The sequence below is a fragment of the Odontesthes bonariensis genome, chromosome 17 (genome assembly GCF_027942865.1).
Source record: "Odontesthes bonariensis isolate fOdoBon6 chromosome 17, fOdoBon6.hap1, whole genome shotgun sequence".
In the NCBI taxonomy this organism is placed as follows: domain Eukaryota; kingdom Metazoa; phylum Chordata; class Actinopteri; order Atheriniformes; family Atherinopsidae; genus Odontesthes; species Odontesthes bonariensis.
In genome coordinates this window covers 15,478,246-15,501,383 of record NC_134522.1, presented here as the reverse complement: position 1 = coordinate 15,501,383, position 23,138 = coordinate 15,478,246, and the positions used below count along the sequence as shown (strand labels likewise).

The 23,138-nt window shown below is 40.5% G+C and overlaps 1 protein-coding gene across 7 annotated transcripts in view; it reads right to left on the bottom strand.

Moving 5' to 3' along the window:
* ttll5 (tubulin tyrosine ligase-like family, member 5) overlaps positions 1 to 22,979 on the bottom strand; it is a 54,507-nt gene extending 31,528 nt beyond the window's left edge. For all 7 annotated transcript variants that reach the window (XR_012766755.1, XR_012766756.1, XM_075448059.1 and 4 more), the window contains exons 1-14: positions 22,530 to 22,979; positions 22,017 to 22,130; positions 19,246 to 19,352; positions 19,063 to 19,145; positions 18,339 to 18,445; positions 17,971 to 18,101; positions 17,787 to 17,869; positions 15,098 to 15,167; positions 14,926 to 15,010; positions 12,488 to 12,589; positions 12,284 to 12,375; positions 12,032 to 12,139; positions 4,424 to 4,505; positions 4,074 to 4,135 (exon numbers count right to left, since the gene is read on the bottom strand). Coding sequence is in view for 5 of the 7 variants with exons in the window: in XM_075448059.1 (XP_075304174.1) it covers positions 4,074 to 4,135; positions 4,424 to 4,505; positions 12,032 to 12,139; positions 12,284 to 12,375; positions 12,488 to 12,589; positions 14,926 to 15,010; positions 15,098 to 15,167; positions 17,787 to 17,869; positions 17,971 to 18,101; positions 18,339 to 18,445; positions 19,063 to 19,145; positions 19,246 to 19,352; positions 22,017 to 22,075 (1,171 nt within the window). In the remaining 2 variants the exon portion in view is untranslated. The remainder of the gene's footprint in view (positions 1 to 4,073; positions 4,136 to 4,423; positions 4,506 to 12,031; positions 12,140 to 12,283; positions 12,376 to 12,487; positions 12,590 to 14,925; positions 15,011 to 15,097; positions 15,168 to 17,786; positions 17,870 to 17,970; positions 18,102 to 18,338; positions 18,446 to 19,062; positions 19,146 to 19,245; positions 19,353 to 22,016; positions 22,131 to 22,529) is intronic.
* Between the last annotated feature and the right edge of the window lie 159 nt (positions 22,980 to 23,138).

Below are 23,138 nucleotides of genomic sequence, written 5' to 3'. Positions count from 1 at the left end.
AAATCCCCTCTAAGTTAATACAAGTTACATGAAAAATCCTATTTAAGTGCATGTATATAACTGTTAGCAGTAGAATTTGTTTTAAAGTACTGGATTGGTCACTAAAGCTGATTTATCATGACATAAGATATTTTTAAACTAATACTGAAGCATCATTGTGTGTCACTGTTCTTGCTCTTGTAGGTAGAACAGCTTTAATCTACTTTATATACACTTAATGTACCATACAGTTTTTTTTGTACAAAGAGATGCCAGGTAAATGTTAGTTTTGTAGTGTTTGGGGTTTTTTCTCAAATCCCTGATTTTCAATCATTTGAAGACATGTTGAAATTAAACCATGTGAGAATATTGGAGGGAGAAAGCTCTATTTGTTGGCACAGTGACCAGACTACACACTGAATATTGCAAGATGCAAGAGGACAAAATGCTTGGAAACCTCTGGTTTCATGATTAACATCCATCCATTAATTTTTTACACCCGTTTCATTATGTTCTCAGTTGTAGGGGGATGCTGGAGCCTATCGCAGCTGTCATCAGGCGAGAGGCAGGCTACACCCTGAATGGCTAACTGATCCATCACAGGGCCAACACAGAAACAAGCGAGACCTGCTCGCACTCATAGCTCAGTCAATTCATAATCAACCATTAACCAGACAGGTTTTACTCTTTTTTTTAAACTGAGGGGGAAAACCTAAATACCCCGAGAAAACACACACCGTCACCGGGAGAACATGCGAACTCTGCTCAGAAAGGCCTCTTATCCACCTCTACAGTGAAGTAAAGCAAAAGTAAAAAGAAGCATAACAAGGCAATACTCAAAATTGTACTTTGGAAATTGTACAAAATTGTAAAATCTATTGAGCTACTTTCTACCACTGCAAATCTATCCATTAAATAGAAAAGCCAGAAGCTTATTCACGTGAAGTGCAGACTCAGGGGACACTGAGCAGTTGCCAGGCAACTAGTAAAGACGCAGTTTGTTTATTACACTTTACTTGTTTTATTACAGTTTGTTTAAGTATGCTAAATTGTGAGTTTTAGAATCGCTGGTTGGTGAATTCTGTGACTGTTGAACACAGTGAGGCAAACATTTCCTTTTGTTACCAGTCTTTTCTCTAAATTAAACTGAGCTGAGCTAAGCTAAGCTAAGCGCGATTCTAAAAAGATTACTGATCTTACTGATGAATTGCCCAAAATGCTGCACTACCTTCTCAACCCACGGTTGTTGATGATTTAGTCTATCAAGTCTTTACTTTTTATGTGCATTATATTCGTCACTTCACATTTCTCATGAAGATGTTCGCGCCATGTCACAAAGACTCCAGACAGTAACTCTCTGTTTATTGATTCCCCAACTCGTCCAAAGCTAACCTGTGATCATGGTATACTATTGACAGCTTTGTGCTTGAGGCTGTTTGTTCGACCTCATCCAAGCCTTCGGGTAGAAATCAGGCCCCTGCCATGCTCTTGCCTAAACACAGCAATTATTACAAACATGGGGCGACACGGAGCTGACAGTTACACGCAGGCGGAAAATGAATGCTAATGGAATGCTGTCATTATTTACAGGTCTGGGATTCAGCCCAAGTGTTATCAGCCAACAGCGACTTAGTTTGTTTGGTACATAATAGATGTGCTGTGTTTTACATGCCACTGCTCATTTTCTCCAGACCCGCAGGAACGTCTCAGTCCAAAGATAACTGGCAATTTATGATTCTACTCTTTCATTTAATGAGCCGGGGGGGGGGGGGTTCAAGCCACAGCATGGCCCAGGCTAAGATGCACACATATTTGAGCATGCACTCGTGCACACATGCATGTAACAGCCATTCCTCAAATATAATTAGGCTAACACCACAGATAGATATAATGGCTCGGTGCCACTTTAGATTTATCAGTGTTCATCAGTGGGCTCAGCATATAATGTGAACAGTGATAAGGGCAAAGCTGGGGATTACTGGACGTTAAACAAACACAATGTTGGTCTCCTTTTTTCCAGCATTTAGTGTTTTTATTTGTATCTATGAAGAAAGACACAAAATCTGAGATGGTATGTGCATATTTATGTAAATGTTAGCAGTACATGTTTGGGACTACCCTTAGCTTAACATATACATACAACATATAACATACATAGCTTCGCTCTTCTGACTAGGAAATCACTAATTAAGAAGGGAGGAGACATAACAGAGATGCTTATCTTTCATTGCTTCCCAACAATGTTATATATGCAGTGCTGATCTTTGCCTTTGGCTCAGAGTGAATGACTACAAAAAAAACCCACTAAAGCCTGTGTTGACATTTTTATCCGCGAGTAATTTAATGTTCATTAATAAAGGCTGTGGTTTATCTTCTCAACACTGAGGCGCCGGGTTTGAAGCCATACAGCTATTTTCAGGAGTTTGCGCAAACTCAGCTTGTGGAATGCAGGAAAATATTAAACAATAGATGATTGTCCCTATCAGCTTGAAACCTGCTGGTTACAAGAACAGCAAACCAGCGGCAACGTTGTTTGGAGTCGTTGAAGAAAAAAAAAAAAATACACTTTTGATTTTATGATATTTTCCCCAAATTTAGTATAATGTAGTTTTTTTTAAGCAATTTTTCCATATAGTTTATTTCATAACTGATGACGGTTATCCAAGGTTTAAATCATAGTCAGTAAATAATGACGGGCCCATTTCCAAACTGTCTGTTGAAGTTTTTTTAATCTCTTTATAGTGAACAATGGAAACAGTTTTTGTCCACTAATAATATTTTATCTGACGATCAATGTACAACTACAGCAGCTTTAAAAGTAGAATAGGATTTTTATTGAATCTCTAGACAATAATAGACTGTGCGAGCTAAAGCTTTTGTTACTGTGGGTCACGTATTATTGAAGGAAATACTTGTCAGTGTGGGAGTCTAAGATCACACTGTCTGCTGGTTTGAAAACTACCAGTCAGGCAGTTTGCAGGCAGAAGGTTTTACTTCCCGGGCTGCTTGATGTGACTTAGGGTGTTCCCAAGGGGTCGGTCCTGGGACCACTCCTAATCATTCTATATATCAACAGTCTTGATCAAAATTTTTTAATTTGATGAAATTGATACTGTGACTAATTGTTCTATGTCCTCACTTGATGGAGCTCTCAGTCAGCTGCAGCTTGCATGCATCTAAACCTTGTTTTGAATACCAACAAAACTGAACTCACAATGTTCTATCATAGAAAATCTAGGTAACTACATATTCAATCTATTACCACTTATAATATCTTGGATTTGTAACCAATCATTCTTTATCTTTTACGCCTCATTTCCAAACCAACTAGTACAAAAACTTAAGCTGAATTTAGTTGTCCTTCTACTTTCTGCTGCTACTTTCATGTCTATGATGGATTATGGTGACGCTTTCTTACGCGAATGCTTTCTCATGATGTTGCACACACATTAGATTGAGTCTATCACGGACCTCTAAGGTTTCTAAAAGTTCTAACTCTAGCCATTGCTTGTTGTCTGCTCGCATCACTTGGCCCGATCTGTCTGCACGTTGACTCGATCATTGGTATGTTTTCATCTACAAGTTTTATCTACTCAGGAGTTATTCCTGCTGTCTGCTTCCGGAGCCCTTACTGAATTGTAAAAAAGGCCACTTACTTATGCTGTTCCCTTTGCATGGAACCATCTTCAAAATCACTTCAAATTAAGGAAGCTGATCACACAAAATTAATTTAACAAAATACGATGTGATTCAGAGGCAGGAACTTTAAAATGCACATGTTTACATTGACCATTTTATCCTGGCATTGGTTGGACTTGTGATATTTATCTTGTGGTTTTATGTTTTATTAAGACATTCTTATTTCACTTTAATATTTTCATGTGAACTTATGTGAACTCCTGCTGTCTTGACCACTATCACTACAAGACATTTTCCTGGTTAAAGAGTAAAACAACAACAAATCTTTTTTTTTTTTTTTTTTTTTAACTAAAAAAAAACACTGAATTTATATGATCTGAAATCCAGGAAGTGGAATTGCATGTGGGAAAACTGTGGGAAAATTGTATTCACTCACTGTTTCAACATGTACTTACCCACAAGTGAAAACATGTCTGCTATCATGCTGGCCTTTATCTTCAGATCCAAAGGTGCATCACTGTAATCAAGCACATATTTAATTAAACAAAATGAAAATAAAAACACAAAAATGAACACCATACAAACAGATGTTAGAGCAAAACAGATCAGCCGACATAAGGAGATGCTTAAGTTGACTAAACACTCTCAGAGGAGTTCAGATTTATAATTTTATACATATACATATTTTCCCTTGTACATATTTAAAGAAAGCCCTTTCATTGAGATGGCAGGGTAAATGGAATGTCTTCAGTAGGATATTCTCCTGAAACAACAAATAAAAGGATGAAATGATTGAGTCACTCACCAAGACAGGGAGGGAGAAAGGTTAACTTCTAACAACCAGGGTTTGAGGTTGGAGTCAATGAGCACATCGAAACCATACAGTTCTACAGAGGGAGAAACAAAACGAATCAAAAGGTTTTCACTGCAGACGGGGCAGCCAGAAGAGACAGACAGGATTAGAAAAAACAATCAGCTCAGTGTAAATAAAGGCTGATGGGTAACAAAGTCAGAAACCTTTCCAAAGTTTTAATATGTGGCATTTGGCAACAGGGCTTCCATCTTTCTGTTATTGATTACACGCATGTTATGAACCCAATCATTCAAGAGAGAAACATTCACCAATCCTGCTACTGAGGAATTGGATCAATTACAATAACTAAGTACATACGCATTTCATCTGTCATGATGCTGCTTATGTAAGACAGCAGATCAAAAACAAAGCGTGACTGCAAATATTTTCATACATGCAGCCGATAATTATTTTATTCCCCGAGAGGTTAAAACGTCTACATATTGTCACTTCTTATTAACAATTAGGATGGGATCCTAATGGCTACTAGAAAAAGCTTTGGCTCCATCATGAGTTGGAAATGTGAAGGTGTGTCCCAAGTGGCCAAACCTAGAGAATTAAAAAGCTTTAGGCCATGTATTGTATATACAGTATTTCACTCCAGTAACAGTTCGGCACTGAGTGACACAATAAAAGCCTTCACAATGTGGTCAGGAAGTTCCCAGGATAAAAAAATAAAATAAAATCATCCATTCCATCCCGATTTTTTCTCTTATTTCACTGATATATGGCTCACTGCAGCAGTCGGCCAATGTGACATATGAAAGGCCTCACACTGATCTGGGGAGTGTCACCCAGTAAGCCAACGACCCGCCGGCCCCAGCAGCAGCGTGCAGGGAAACCACACTCTTTTACAGGGATAGGGTAAAGCCCAGCCAAAGAGCCAGAGGAAAAATCCTTCTAATGGCACTTCAAAAGAACAGGCTGTGTTGAGAATAGGCCGGGGGGTGGAGGTTTCAAAGCTGCAATAACCAGCACTGTTTGTTCTAGCATCCCAGGTCAATGCCAGTGTTAAGCATACAAAAGCCAGCGTGACAAGCAGCAGTGGCCTGCTATTGTACTTAATGTCACACTGATAAAACTAAACTGTTCTAGTTTAAACAACTGATACAAATATGACGTACACAATTGAATGCACAATGCGGTTTAAAATTCATTCCAGATACAATGAGGATGAGATCAAAATAAGTATGCAGACACTGCATCAAACCAGGTAAAAAATACTTGCTTTCATGTGGCAGTGCCAAGACTTTTGATCATTTTAGTGGAAATGCAGGACTTTATGTCTTAAATATGCTCTGTTTACCACTTCCATTTATATTCTAATTACAGTTACTCGAGAACAGATGTTAAACATCCTAAAAAGTAATAAAGTAATCATAACATCGTGTGTAAGAGCAGACTTCACAAGAAAATGAAACTTTTCTTTGTTGCATGTTATTTGTAGGTTACATAAACTCACCTACCTCGTTAATGTTTAGAGTAACGAATTTGTTGTGCCCAATTAGACTAAAATCTGTTTTGTTATAGAGTATTTCTTTAATCTAAACAAGAAAGATTAAATGATCAATCAGTGTGAAAACATCTATGTGGTATCATGTGTTGTTGAAATAGCTTGGAGCGAAAGGTTTACTGGTAGGTGTATTCTTGTAGAACCATTACAGCAGTGACGGTAGGTGCAGAGCATGAGATACTAGCCACATTTGCTAAGCTCAGGCTACAACTGGCATCAAAGTTAGAGTTTTGTGATAAAATTAGCCTCGAAGTCCCCACTGATGGGTGAACTTCTGAGCTGCAGTGAGCGCCTTTGGAGTACACTGAGTTTAGAGTGCGCTGCTGACATATTACTTTTAATTTACTATCTTTTGAACAGCGCGTCATTTGAGTGCCTTAAAAATGGCAAAAGAGGGGTGGTCGGTGGCGTAGTGGGTTGAGCAGGCGCCCCATGTACAGAGGCTACAGTCCTCGCTGCAGCTGGCCCTGGTTCGAGTCCCGCATTGGAGGGCCCTTTGCTGCATGTCATTCCCCCTCTTTCTGCCCCCTGCTTCCTGTCTTTCTTCACTGTCCTTTCCATTAAAGGCATAAAAGCCCGAAAAAATAATTATAAATCTTTTTTTTTTTAAATGGCAAAAGGTACGCAATTCGTCTTGAACATTTAAAATTGGTCTAATTAGTCAACTTTACCAAAATTGTACACAACTGTGACCCAGTAACCCAAACCATCAACTTTTTGTACCATTGCTGTTCCACTTAGTACACAGTAAGTTTGCAAGTATCTCTTCAAGAGGGGGTATTAGATGTTACTTGGAATTTATATTAACATGCTATTTTCCTTTTATTTTTACAAACTCCTCCTTTTTAATATTCATTGCGATTTAAATTTTTCCTTAAAGCACTTATCTATTCTGAAAGAAAAAAAAATCCAAACAGGATTTTATCATTCGTTATCAGGTCACTGTATATCACATGCACTGGGAGTTAAACGCATGGTAGTGTCATTGGGTTTAAATTGGTGGAACTGCAGATTGAATTTTCATGATGGAACAGAAAAAAGTTTGCCATACAACCAGGAGCCAAGAGCTGCAACATAAGCCGCCACTGCCATCTTTTACTTCTCAGGAAGGACTGGACCCCCACCACTAAACTGCTCGTTTTAGCAGAGCACTAAGATTCTATTTTCCACTTGCGAGCTTATCCTATTCCGTCCAGTTTTGTAGAAAAACACGCACAGATCGAGGCTACAAGAAAGATGGTGCACTTGTATGTGTGTGTGTGTGTGTGTGTGTGTGTGTGTGTGTGTGTATCATAAAACATTATCCATTAGTCTTGGGGAACAGAACGCTGGCTTTGAGCCTGCAGTGCCTCATCAGTGGCACCACAACAACAGGGGAAAATGGGGAGGTGTTACACCACCTCACCAGCCCCCGACAAGCAGACTCCATGTGCCACGAATTTTCCCCCAATTAGAAGCAGACGCCGCTGATGCCCCGCGAGCCTGCCGAGCCGCTCAATGTCAGACACGTTTGTTCTGTGGCTCGACCGCTGCCGGGGGAGCACTTTTAAATGCGCCCACAGACAGCCCACAACAAGCATCACAGACAAGGAGACGAGAGGCGATGAACATCTACAGCACACCCATTAAAGAGGGAGGGAGGGAAAGAAAAAACATGGCAGAGAAAAGGGATGATGAAGAGCATTTATTTTTTCTTTATTATAGGAGGGGTGCTGCTGGAAAAACTACCACAAGGGACAAACGCCCAAAAACAATGATCTCCCCACCCTGGCCACGCAGCCTGGTGGCCCACAATAACAACAGCATCCTTCATGTGTGTTTTCTTCATGGGCGAGGACAATTGAATTACATTCGCGTCATTCTAAGATAAATCATGGCTGCTAAACTGTTTCACTGCTGTTGCTAAGAGCACAGCAGAGCAGCTTGGAGCCACAGTTGTGAAAACACTCTGAAGACAACAAATTAAAGTTCCAGTTCGCCCCATATAGTCTTATTGTGATAGTGGGACCTACACTGTTAATCACTCTTAAAAATACTCAGTTTTACAGCAGCCAAACTGTCATCACAGGGACACAAACACCACACCACAGTGAAGTGTGGGAGTATATGACAAATGTAAAACAAGGAGAGCGGTTCACAGACGGGAGATCCAACCACACTCAGCACTTAATGAGGGACACTCAGTGGAACACAGGACCAGTAAGTGGAATGTTTTGTGTGTAATAAAATAGGCCTTTGGCTTGGCTAATCAGATCTTAGTCAAAACATCTCGTAATCAGCATCTCTCAGCAAAAAAGCCTGTCCATTAATCACACGGCAGCGGTAAGGAGCTGCATGGGTGGCATTTTCTCCTTACAGACACACACACACGCTTCGATACACTTCTTACAATGAAAAACAAAAAAAATCAGTTGTTTTTATTTCTTCCCACATGAGACATTACGACGCTATAAAAAGATTTTGTTACGGTATGCCCGTTTAGATACACCGTGCAATTTGAGCAAAAGGAAGAAATCCCATTTGAAAACAATAAACATTGTATTAAAGTCATTAATAGACATTAAAATGGCAGGGAACAATTTGCAGTAAATTAAGAATATAATGTGCTTCATGGTTTTGCATGATTCCCTTTCAGACAAGCCAGAGACTGTATAAAAACTCTAAACAATGGCTGCTTTTATCAGCATGCTTGCTGAGCTAACGCACATGTATTTGCTGCCATGCATTCTGATGCTTTACCTGTTTACTATTAGGCAGCTGCTGAGGCCAAGGAAGAAAGCTGAGTGTGTTATAAATCATCGGGTGGGAGGTTGTAGTAAAGGATAAGCGTAAGAGGAGGAGGAATAGAGCCAACTTCAGCTAACAGAATATAACATGCAGTTGGCTTGGAGAAACAGCCACAAAAACATACTGGTCAAAACTCAAAGAAGCTTAGTCAGACCTGTAGGTTCGTGAAACTCACACTTTAGGTGGGTTCCAGCATGTCCCAATATTTATACTGTACATATATATGTTCACACACAGAGAGGGAGTTTGCGTGCAATATGACCACACTGGGAGAGACAGATCAACAGAGGGAGGATGAGGGTGGTCCTCTGGAACCGTCGGTGTCTGCCTTTGGAAACTTAATCCTTTAGACAGACTACAGTATGAATGCTATAATTAAGTTGCTTGAGGCCATCTGAAGACAACAAAATTACACTAAATTCAACAGTAAATTGATACGACTGAAGTAAGGCAGCGGGCATCTTGACAGCAGACCGCGGAGTATTATGTGTCTTAATCAAATGTGCAGGACCTAATTGTGTTTGTTCCATAGGTTATCGGACTCACTTTCTACCCTGCTTAACCAATAAACAACTTTCAACTTGATCTAATTCTAGGGGAGCAGGAAGAAAAGAGCCAAATAAGAGAAGCAACAAGGACAATTTAAATTTCACATTTTCTCACGTTATATCTAAACTCAAAGGTTACATATTTACTCCTTAACACAGTATGGCAGCTTCAGATGGTTTTTGTCTTTCCAGAATTCTTGTTGAAATTTGCAAGAGCACGAACATCACCTTCGTTATGAAGAGTGTGAATTTCTTTCGTATCTGTATATTCCAGTGAGCCTTTCTATGACTTGGATATGGGGGATGTGGAGATGTCGATACACAAATAAGTATAAAATATTATGTTTAAAGGAAAATTATCCAACATTTCACTGTGTGAGTGACAAAAGCATGTGAACCTTTGCTTCCAGTATCCGGTGGGACAGCCTCAAGCTGAAATAACTGCAACTAAACATTTGCAGTGACTGCTGATCGGTCCTGAAATTGGCCCAGAAAAAATATAGCTCAGTTCTCCATACAGAAAAGCTTTAACTCTGGGATGTTGGTTGCTCACTTCAGGTCCATTAACAACATTTTTACTGGATCACAGTCAGGCTTTGATTCCAAAGCATTGACCTTAATACTTTTTTGGTAGAACGACTTATATGTGTTTGGGATCATTGTCTTGCTGTATGAAACACTTTCTCTTTGGACTCAGTTCACTGACAGATGTCCTGACATTTTTCCTTAGAATCCACTGGTATAATTCAGAATTCATTATTTCTCTAAAAGTAGCCAGAAACAGTCAACCAAATCTGAAGCAATCTTTTGAAAAGATGCGAAAAGGAAACGTGAATCAAGCCCTTTTGGCAGAACGTGCTACATCACCAGGGGTTGTAATTCAGTAGAAGCAGTAGTTGTCCAAACTGGAGACAAACCTCGTGGCGGATATCCACAAGAGGAAATTGAGAGAGCTATTCTCAAGGAATTGTTTAATCTCCTAGAATATCTGGGACCTTATGTAATGAAAAGTCACGCTCAATCTTCACTAGTTCGATTTTTCCACTCCCCATAACGAGTGCAACAAGTTCTCTTCAGTGTACAAACACTTTTGCACACTAGTGGAAGTTTTCTAACCATTTCCATTCACCTTCTGTTTTTCATGTCCTCAAAATTCCGGTCAAAAACAGCAAAGTAAGACACCACCAAGGACAAACTGCCCTGGACCATACGCAGCAAAACCTTTCTCCAAAGGTAACACTTCAGCCGTGACCTAAAAGTCGTATTTTGGTCTATTTTTTCCCACAAAGCCTTCCGGTTTTTCCAGATCATGATCTAAAAATGGTGGTGATGGTGGATTTGTGAATTTCCCAATGTAAGAGATACATTTAATGCTTAGAAGTTACCCTGGGTTTCTTTATTACCTTTCAGACTATCAAACACTCGTGGAGTGATCTTTGAAGACAGACCACTTCAGTGGGAGGCAACTATGGTCTTGAATTTCTTGAAGTACTAATCCACAGTCATATTGTTGGAGTCTTCTTCGAACTCCATCCATCCATTTTCGATACCCATTTAATCCAACTCAGGGTGGCTGGAGTCTATCCCAGCTGAGACAAACAGTCACTCCTAGGGTCAATTTGGAGACACCAAGTATGATATTTTTGTCTCATGAGTTAAATTGGTTCATCTTCACATAAACTTGTGACATATCTATGCAGAAAGATAGTCAATCTCAAAGGTTTTTAAACACTTCTAAATCATTTGGTTGTTTATTTATGTCTCTCAGGTGTCTCAGAGCCAGGCTGTGGCTTGGTAAGCCACACTGTAAATACCTGCATGGTCAACATTTACACTCTGATTTAATGTGGGGGTTTTTTCAACATAGTAGAGATGCTGAGGGGGGAGATTGCATCTTTATGCAGGCGAATTTCTGATTGTGAGTCCCTGCCGCTACGCGCCCCATACAGTCCAAACAACCACCAATCAGGGGGCTATTTTGTCTCGGGAAGCCTGTCACAACTGCAAATCCCTTTATTTTTCTAGCATCTGAGAGGTGAAAGAAGGTGTGAGCAGGAGCGGGAAAATTAGAAACAAACAGAAACCGTAAGAGAAAGGGAAAAAGAGAGTAAAAAAGACAGTGGTGCTGAGGCAGGCCGAGCCAACGTGCTCACTTTCAAACCCCAAATCACAGAAAGACTGCCAGACTCAGAGAAAGAGCGCTGACAATTAGTGCCAACACTAACATGGGTAATGGCTCCAAAATGGAGTTCACACGAGCCTGCTGCTAAGCAAGACTAGCCAAGAAAACAGTCAGCCTAAATCAGGCAGCGCTGAATGGCAACAGAGGAGAGGAAGCAAATTCCTGCTTCAGTCAACAGGCCCTCCACGACCCGACAGCCAGTCAGAGGGCAGCAACAGGCAGGAAGGCTCCACACTGAAGAATGACTGTCTACTACCTCAGCGTGGCTCAGTGTACAAATAGTATGGAGGAACTGTCGGACAATGAATCTGAAACTGAAAGGAAATATGAGGGGTGTGGTAATGTGCATGACTACATATGTGTGAGCGTATCTGCAGTGTGAGCAAAAAAAGGGGGAATTTTTCCAAAGCTCAGGTTTCATTCAAAAGGCATACTTGTGGAGTGGCGTCTGTTGTGATTCTTAAATGCACCTCTAGTAGAACACTTCTAATTAAGTAAGAAATATTTCAAGGCAATTAAGAAATGATTACCAAAGCAATTAGTCTTATGAGGAACAAACGTCTTGCAGGCGGTGGCTATCTGTAGCTCAGCACTCAGCACAGCTTTGATGATGAGGTCTTCGACTTGTTTCATCAACACTGGGAGAGACAAAATGAAAATAAATTACCTAAGAGAAATTAATAGGTTGACTCAATGAAAGAATTATTATGATTTAATGAAACTCATAGACAGTCTTGGATACTAAAATCAGAAGAAAAAAAAAAGGTGAAGGTCTGACTCACATGTGGTGTCCTTTCCCTCCTGCTTCAAATACCTCAACAGTGCACTCATACTCCATTTGTTCCCATAATCCTCAACTTCAGGGTCATCGCAGCTGAAAAGAAAGAAAACCACTTCAAACACCCGAGCTGCAGTAAAGGGATGAGTCAGTGGGCTTCCCGTAACAGCGCACATTCAATTACACGATGAGCTCTGATAAGGCTTACCTGACATAATCGCTGCTCTTTTTGTTCAGGCTGTAGTTGGTGAGATGCATGAACGTGTTCTTGATGTTTGTTGCAGCCCGATCATACTTAACTGTAGCAAATCTGTGGACGAGCAATGTTTATTTATACAACTGGAGGAGAAGAAGCATAATTTCACTTCCACAGTCACGAGGCTGACACTTGACTGAATAATAGGGACGCTGTGGGAAGAGATTAATCTCTGGTGGTGTTTGAGGAGAGTGGATGCCACATATGCAATAATGAGAATTCCTTGGCACGCACCATCTACCTGAATACCAACACCACCAAAGGAATGTCAGAAGATAAAAGCGGGATTCGTGATTTCTGTGATTTATTGCTCACAGTTGATAACGAAGCCAGCAAATAAGAGGGCAGTGGCACACTGTTTCCAGCATGAGCACATACTTCTATCAGAGCGAGGCCAGGAGCCAGTCATTCTATAAATCATCTCCCCTCTCCTGGCCTACCTGTGCCTCATCATGGCCTGTTCTTGATTTAGTCAATTATTCTTGCACTGAACGGCCAGAGCCAAAAAGTGCAGCACAATTACATAAAAGTCCTCCGCAGTAATGGTCTTTGAACAATGACACAATCAGTAAGATTTGATTAGCACATCGTACAATGAAACAATAGACTGCTTTGTTTCAAAATCGCCAGGAATATACGCTCTACAGCAGCGAGTTTCGAAAGTGCAGGATGCCCTCCTCTGGAAACAGAGAGAACTCCACCATTGGGGATCTAGTAGCAAGTCTCAGAATGAGGCAAATAAATCGCCTAAAAAGCCGGATCTCTCAAGTTCGTCAGGTATACTCTATTGGATTTTCTGCTAAATCTTTCATATATAATCCTATATGTAACAAGAACAGTACCCATAATAGAAAACATAAAGAGGACTGTGTGCTACTAGTGTAGAAAGTTTTACACAGTCTACTGTTGACATCATGTACACACATATTCCATAAATAAAGATCAGAGACCGCATTAACACTAACCGCTAACAGATGAAAAGCGGATAACTTTTCAAACTACCCTTCCCGTGATGGTCATCCAAGTCATGGTTCTAATTCACATCACATCTTGTGTGTTCTTTTGCTAAACAGCTGGGAAACACTGTCTTGTTTTGATACAGCCCTGACATCCATCAAAGCATTCAACATTAAGTGCATCCAGAGGGGACATCTGATCACATGCATGAAATTTCCATGCGAGAAAAGAATTCTTTTTTGTGCCTTGGTCAAACAGACAGAAAGCGAGATGCCTCTTATCTGCCTCCAAAGTCTTTTTAACTTTATTGCAATTTTCAAACTGTCAAAGGCAATTACAGAACAGAACAAACGAAGCCCTCAACGCAGGGCTTCGACTCACACCATATTTTCGCCTTTACGTAGGTAGTCAACATAAAAGCCGACATTCATAGGTAGATATATCAATGCATATGAATCTACTTATAGAAACACATGACCGTTGCATACACACACAAAAACACACCTGTCGAAAAAAAACTATTTCTCGAACTTTAGAAAAACCACTTGGTGTCGCTCTAAAGAAGGAGAATCTCCTTCCACAATTAACTGAACCAAAACCAAATCGGTCCGTCTCGGGTGGCTCTGGGTTTATTCTTCTCTTTAAGGGAGGGTTTTCACAAATCCCATGGTTTGTTTTGGCGGGAGGAAGACTGATTCAGACTGCAGCACGGACAGACTAACCAAGCAACAAACACCTATACTGCAACACTAACAGCGGGAGAATGACTTCAAAAGCTTGCAATTACACTGCAATCTCTGTACACAGCGAATAGTTGTTAACATGTTTTAACTAATCTCGCCTCCTGTCAAATATAAGCAAAAAACTTTACCACCATCAATCTGTCAATGCTGCATGCCCAATGCAGAACAAGGTCACAGGGAGCTGGAGCCTAAACCACCTCATTTCTGGCGAGCGGCAGAGCATATCCTGAACAGGCTGCCAGTCCATCTCAGAGTGCCATTCGCTCAATTACCCTAACCTGCATGTTTTTGGACATACTCAGGAAGAAAGTGCTAACTCTAAACAGGAAGGCCCTCCACTCAGTGGACTGGCAGGTTTAAACCCAAAACACCTCTCCCTGTGAGGTGACGAAATCACTTGAATGAAAACATTTGGCAACCGCTATCGACACAGTTGAACTTCTAGATTTTGTTTAAGTGTGCTAAACTGTGGATGTTTAGGGAGAATTTTAAATGTAATGCTGTCAATAGGCTACAGGTCTACTACTTTATTTCTAAAAGAAGAACCTAAAAACAGGTTTTCGTTTCATTTCATTCTATAAAACAGCAGTAATGGGCTCTGAAATATCAATTGAGCCTTGATAGTTTTTTTTGTCCTCAGAGAATCAAGTGACCATTCCATGAATCCTTCTCAAAGCAACATGACCTCACCTTGCCAGGCCCTCCTCATACACATAGATGAGGAGCGGATCGTACGATGTTACCAACACGTACAACCGAACGTCAAATTTGAACTCTGTAAACAAAGCCAGAGTCATAAAGATTTTTCAGTGTAAATCTGTCACAAATGTCTTTAAAATACAAAGAGAAAACTGCATCTCACCATCTATCAGTAGAGGGTTATTAATATAGCGAGACACCAAGATGTTTTCATCCATGGAAATCTGATTTGGCTGTGGATGAAAAAAAAACAACACAGAGGAAAATATGATGAGCACACAAAGAGGAACGTGCAGGCAGCTTTTTTTTTTTCCTCATAGAGTTAAAGCTTCAAGGCTACAAGTTAATTCATATAGAACAGCATTAAACACTCGATTCCAAACAGCTGACGTGACCCCGCAGTTAATCACAAACATCAAAGAATAATCAGACGAGGAAAACGTTTTAGCGACGCTGGCCATAGCAGGTCAACCTTCAATAACAGCCTATAAAAACACAATGCGGTGGTGGGAGATGGTCATTTATGAGGCTGAAATGTGTTGCAGGTGGCGAAGTTGAGAAGAGATTGGAAAGGGGGGGGGGGGGGGGGGGGGGCAGAGTAACCTCCGTGCTGGCTGGAGTTCAGAGAAAATCTAACCAAAAAGATGAACGTATTTCTTTCTTCTCTCCAAATATCAAGCTGACATTCTTTCCACTGTTTTATAAAAATGCCTGAGAAGAAGAAGAATCATGCATGTGTTTTCCAAGAGTGAGAACCTTGTTGAGCTCCTCTAAGAGCCAAGGCCTTGGAAGTGTGTGATTTACTCCGCAGAGCTTATTAATGTCTGGTTGAAACTTATTTCAAAGACAGCTGTATCAGTGCACCCCCACACGCAGATAGCATCTGGCCAAGGGACTGCCTGAGTTCACACAGTACTTTTTTATGTCAGTGTGTGCACATGTAACTCCCACGAGGTTTACCATTAACGTGAATGCACACTTAGACATGAATAAGAGGGAATGTTTTATACACAAAAAAGCAAAACTTATCGACACTGACAGGGAGGTTGTTTGGTAGAGCTTAGCAAAGAGATCAGGTATTTTTGCGCTATTTCCGGTCCGTGTTGACATATCCCAACTGTCTGCTGTAGCTCCCGTGTCAGTTTGAACTCCAGCTCTACGGTGGCCCGTAGGTGCGGAATTCAAATCCAAACAACGCAACATGTTTCACGCGACACAACATTTCATAAAAATCAGTCATTCAATTAGTCTACAACAATTAGATTTTGATCAAACGTTGGCATTTCACTCACCAGTTTAACCATCCATAACACAAACTCTGATATTTACTCAGGATTTAATCTATAAAATACTGACCAACCATGGATTTCAATCCTGACTAAAAAACTGTCTTTTTGACCAGAACTCAGGCGAATTAACTCGCCAGGTGGGTTTTCAGCTGAAGCAAAACTTCAAATATCCAAACCTGTTGAGCCTGAGATAGCGCCCTCTCAGAAGTAAAAGAAAAGAAGAAGAAAAAGAAGTAAAGCAACACGTCGGCTGTGCGTCATCAATGAGCTTTTATGTCTTGTCCGAATGAACAAGTACAAAAGTCTGTTCTATACTGCTGATATTAGACCTAACATATTAGAGAATCAATTATTATAGACTATACATCAGGAAATATTCAGTCAATAAGAACTTGGCATGATTGGTCAGTGACATGCTTGACTAAATCATGATTTCCATGTTATTGGACACTGTCAGAGCTAAATGCACTGCTCACAGAGTTCAAAGTTAAAGAGTTTTATACATAGCAGTCACAACATAAACAGCAGATATGTGTTAAATTACTCATTTGCACAGCATACAAATTTCTGGCAGCATTCCTCTCTTATCTTTATTGCAGCAGCTTGCTTTTTTCCATCATGATCCTGATATTCTGAATACATAAATGGTATAAATGAAGTGTCATGTGATACATGTGTATTCTGTGCAGGAGTGTCGAATGGCGCATAAAAAACACTTTTGAGTGAGCGTGCATGTCGAGAATGTCTAGATTAACAAAGAAAGATCATAGTTATTGTAAAGTAACGGCACCTGTTATCATTGAGAGGAAGTTTAATACCAAAAAAAAGAGAGCCTGGCAGTGATGAACTGGCTTTATAGTGTGTCCCTCCAGTCTTAAAGTGCAACATGGCTTCACAGAAGTCATGATTTAAAAAAACAAATGTGATTTGTGAAATGTTGTTGTGTTATGCAAATGTCACAGTTATAACTTTATTAAGTTTTGCTCAATACTGTTGTTTTCTGCACCCCAGGGTCACCGTGCACAGCATGTAGCCAGAAAAATAAAATGTGTTGGTTTTTCCTTCTTCAGTGCTGTTCTATCAGCTCCAGAAAACAAATGAACGACAGTTTTTGATTGAATTATTTTCCCCGTCAATGCAAACACGTGTCAGTCCATTCACACCGACCGACACAGGTTTATTTTTGTTTGAAAGAGGTATTTAGAGCAGTGCTTCCCAACCTGTGGGTGGAGACCACCCAAGCTGTCCTGAGACACACAGTGATTTAAGGTAAACAGGGAAAAATATATTACTGTTACTCGGAATTATGTTCGAGCTTGAAGGGTTATTCTTGACCTCTGACACAGATGTTTCAAAGGTCGACACAACTCATAACACGGGGCCCGTTTACTAGGCTGTTCTTTTTAAACATTCGCACACACATTTTGGCCTTCATCGGCCCATGGAGGCCTGGGGACCACAGCCACAGAACTGCAGCTCAAAGCTGAAAGGTTTCATGTTTTCAAACCGTGAAACGTTTGCCACCATTGGAGGACAATTTTAAAAAGGGTCAAATTCACTCACATTGCTGACCAAGTAGATGCCTCGTCCTCTTGAAGAAGCCACTGGTTTAATTATCCATGGGCCCTTGTCCTTGGCAAAACAATCTGCGAGTGATAAAACAGGAGAGAACACTCAGCCAGAGACCAACACAGATGGTAAACAGCATATAAACGGAGCTCTGCTGCATCAGGCGGGCATCTCTTACTGCGGAACTCCGGGTACTCAGAGGGAAGCACGAAGGTCTGAGGAATGACATGGAAGTTTTTGAAGCCGTGAGTCTGCTGCATTCGCTGGATGTTTTTATAGAGACGGTCTTTGCGCGTTAATTCGTATGACCTGGAAATGAGCAGAGCCTCCAGTTTGAAACTGACAGAACAAACACATGAATGCGTGACATTTGCAGAACACCCTCTGCCTGACAGTATCATTCATTGCATGCTTCCCTCCAAACTAAAAGCGTGTCGCAGTGGAAGCCAAAAAACACACTGCCTGCACTGAGGGTCTTGGAACGGCTCCGGAGTGATATTTATAATACAGAACACAGCCTTCGTGTATTTGAGCACTCTGTTATACCTGGGAAAGTGGTTGACCTTCTGGAAGTCTTGAAGGCTGCGTAGTATGTAAGGCTTCAGGTGAGACCCTGTCCACATTAGGTTAAAGTCATTACTGTTGGGGTGAACCTGAAAAGCAAAGACAATGATTTATTTCTGATTATTTCGATTTAGCACACACAGTGAAATAACTCTGCAAAGGGAAAACAGTGTTAAAGCCGGACTAGCGATTGCTCTCCGTAGTGACTCAACACCAACAGCAGCGTTAAATTCTGTGAATCCGAGCCAACTCGTACATTTTCATCCCTGCAATGTCATTTTTATCCGTTTTGTTTTATTCCAATGATTCGTTAGGAGGCCGAATTCACATCACCGTTCTGTAGGTGCCAGATGTTTGCAATAAAGGCTCATTAAAGTTTGGCTCTGTTGAGGCAGCACGAGACACTCGTCTGCCTTTGATTGTGGATTCCCAGGAGTCAAGAAGCATTGACATGAAATAAAAAAAAAGGGATTTAATTGTAACTGCTCGGAAAGACCAAGGAAACGAGACCAATGCTCATGAGGTCAAATTATTACTCCTTTTCCACAGCCGTGAAAGGAGGAAAAAAATATACATCCTGTAAAGTATCCTGTAAGGCAGAGCACGCACATATGTTGCATGTCTTGTAAAAAATAAAAAATAAAAAACTTTTTTGCAAGATTTTGATTAATCCTCCACATTGGCATGATTCAAGAAAAAACATTACCTCATGGAATCCATGATTGGTGAGTAACCCTCGTACCAGGCGGCTCTCTGTGCGCACAATCTTGAAGGCCATACCATATCGCTCTGGACAAATCAAACACATTTGGGACAACGGGTCTATTATCCACCTTATCGAGGCTCTAAATTCTCATATTTTGATGTGACTTCACCACGTTTTACGCACCTCCAACAGAGCAGATCGTCCTATCTTTTGAAACAATCGCCTCAGGTATAAAGAGGAGAACTGGGATTGTCTTGCTAAGGCCGCTCCATGTGATGCAAGGATGGTCTCTAGAGGAAAAAAACAATCAGATAAGACGTACACAGATAACAACATACACAGAGAAAAAAGACCAGTAACATTGTGATAGAGATCCACTTTGGTGAATTTCACTAACCAAAGTCTTTGGCATCCATTACAGGGTGACGTGAACCTGCCTATATGGGCAGCTTAGCTAACCCTGAGGGAATGCATCTTGACATGGTGTTTATTTCAGTCGGGCAGATAAAGGCAGAACCTCACACAGTTTCATGAGGTGCTGGGCAATAACAATCCCATCCACTGTACTGACAAACACCCTTGTAAAAGTCCAGACTATCTCGCAGTACCAGCCACAGCCTGCTTATCAGGGGGTAAATATAAGATAAGCTGTCATGATGATGGAATGGGACTCAATCAGGTATGACTGGTATAGATAAAGGGGGGGGGGGGCCGAAATGTAAGCAATTCGTGCCCCTAGCTTCCAAGTATCCAGGTATGTCTGAGAGAGTAGCAGATATCCGTTTCACCGAGATATTCAGGTGGCAATTTTAGACAAGGTACTTTGATCATATTTAAGCTGGCTGTTTATTGTGGATACGTGCCACCAACAAGACCAGCGAGAAGCTTCAGTCCTCTTGTGTACACAAAGGCTGTTGAAGTAACTGTCAGGCTCACGGTGAATTGTCTGTAAATTTCTATCATTCTCACTTACAGACGTTTAGTAATGTGTTCAGATGCTTGAAAACAATTAAAAACAGAAATGCTTCTGAACCTATATTCAATTAAAGACAAAAACAAATATGTCAGATGCTGAAACTGAGAAAGATGTTTTCTTTTTTAGAGACAAAACACATGTTTGACTAATCATGACAGTTTGGTACCTTAACTTAAAAGGTTTAGGTGTTAAACTGGGCTTCTTGCAGTCCATACCTGCCACTCGCTACATATATTTGGGCACATTGTGAAACAACAGAGGTCCCGAACTGCTAAGCTGCCGACACACAACATAAAGCGAGAAATGAAAAACAAAAAATTGCAGCCGTTGTTCTTTCTCCACAGTTCTTACGGAGTGTTGCCAAAAAGAAGAGGCGATGTGTCACAGTGGCAGACCTACTCCTGTCCCAATTTCAAACTCTAGACATCAAAGTCAAGACAGGCATTTCAACCTGTTCTTAACATTTCTTTCGTGATCATTCCCACCACACAAGACTGTTGAACATCTGCTCTCAGGGTCATGCTATTACCATTTTCATTAAATGAAATTTTAAAAAGCTAATTTAAAGCACAACTGTTCTGTAGTCTTGTGTTTTTGCCACATTTAATGTCCAACAGTACATTTAGTTACAGTCCCTGTGTTTGTCTTAAAACTAAATCTGTATCTCTTGTATTTACTTGTAAAGTATACCTTGAAGTTCTTTGAATTATTAAGTGTTGTCCATTGTCACCTTAATCTAAATTATTGACAACTCCTGATGAAAAACACATGGTAAAGTTTCACAGTGGAGCACAACAACGTATGTTCAGCTGGGAACGGGTGTACAGCCTAAGTGAAACTTTACCCTAAAAGAATCACTGTTACCATTGTCATGGAGGTAATGTTCTACATTTAGAAGGAAGATATATTTGGATAACCAGGTATTGTTGCTACTCTCGTGGTACCAAAGTGCATAAAACTGCCCGATCAGTAGAAGCAACTCTAGTCATCTGGAGGTTAAACTCTATTTCTAGGCAGTCCAAACGAATGTAGAGGATCCAGCCTAAAGGCAGACACAGTAGCACTCGGTTTGGTATGGCTAAGAATAGCTTAAGAGGGAATTATTTGGCAGATACACAAGAGACCAAATATCTCATCTACTGCCGAGAGCTAGAGCTTCCTCTCCCTCGTTCAGAACTTAGTCAACAAATGAAGTTACCTGAAGCTTTCAATTTGTCTAAATGTATCTTGGCATCAATTATTAAATCGAGCTCTGAACATCTTGAGGAATCCTGAAAAGATTACATTACACATTTAATAAATCATGACGAACTGCAAAGACAAAAACAGCAGAGAAAAAGGCTTTTCGTCCACCACAGTTCCATGTTAATAATCTATTAAGAAGCAACTCTCGTGATGTCCTCCAAGAGGATCAGTGGGCTAAGAACCTAAATGACACGTAAGAGCCAAGGGCCAAGTCCACAAGCTGCACCGACTGTGAGCAGCAGCATCTCCACAGCGTGTAATTCTCTGTGCCACAATTCTGAGAACATTGCACGATATGCAACGAGACTTCTCATTAAGGACATTCACGAAGCAATGTGCATATTGGAAAAATAAACCAAGACCCAATAAGCTTCTACCAATTAGTATTTCTTTTTTAATCTGCTTTAAGTACAACATAAGCCCTGGATGTGTACCTTTGCAACACTACACACACATCATGACACATTTTAAGCAACTATAAAAGGGCGTAATCAACTCTGAAGGGACTCTTGTTTCAAACTGAATGTGTTATTAGACAAGCGACAAAATGACAGTCAATTCAATTCGAAAGTTACAACAAAACTATTGTCAATTTATCTTCGTCTCCATAGTAAGGAGATTAGGTCCAGGTGTCTTAACGCCACTAACATTCGACAGCATGGTTTCTAGAGCACATAACAGAGTCTACTTTTTCTCAAGGCAAATATTTCAGCAGCAGAACATTTGTACTTACTCTTGCTCGTCTTCTGAGGATGATCCAGAGTCATCTTTCTCCTGGACCACAGCTGGCATTTTCACATTAAATAAGGAACCGACTGCCTGATGGAGATTTCCTGGGATCAGGCAGCTAGATTTTAACCATGGCATGTATAACGTATAACAGCAAAAAAGAAAAACACACAAAGCTCAGTCAAATTAGTACCAGTCCTTCCACATATGATACTGCAATAACAATCTACAGTCTACACTCCTGGACATAACACTGGCACCGTCCGGTGGTGGTATACATTTAGTACACAGTTCGATAAGAACACCTTTATGTCTACTTGTGGGCGCCGTGAAACCATCTTACTACTTTTAAACATAAGAGATTACGAAAGACTGACAATTCAACAAGCGTTAGCTAAATAACGTTACCAACATGCTATCTAAGTATGTATGCGGAGCCACAGACTGCTTAGTTTAAGACCGCTACGGCAGAACGTTTTGTATACCGCGATGTGGATATAGACCAACATAAACTTGCCTTTTATTCCTATTGAGCCTGCTAACAGTTAGCCAGCTTGTATCACCAGGGCCAGTTGATCATCGCGGTTAATCTTCCTGGTAACTACAACAACTGAATAGCAACAGAGGAGGGAGCATGCGCACTCGATGGCAGTATTCGTCCAAGTGACCAAATTTCAAACCGCACCATCAATCCAGCGATAGGTTGGCGAACAGGTGTAACAGTAAAAATAAATGGGAGCCCATCACTTCCATAATTATTAGTGGATAAGTATGTCCATGTAGGATTCATATCAAATGTGTGAATTGTCTTAGGGATGGGGATTTTTGACAACAGTGCGCTTGTTTAAGATCAAATTAGAATTATTGTCGAAGTAAATTGAACTATACATAAAGTTTAGATAACAAGTTAGAATACTAAAAAGTCTGCTTTTAATGGATGTTACACTAATAACACCGGATTTTCAGTCTCCAAAGACACTGACTAGACAGTCACGAATGACTCTAGCTGTGTTTATACTCTTTGTCATCATACAACCTAACACACTGCCGACGATACTCGATTTTTATTGGTCAGACGCGAAAATGGGCGGGACCGTAAAAATCACAGAAAGACCAATCACAATGA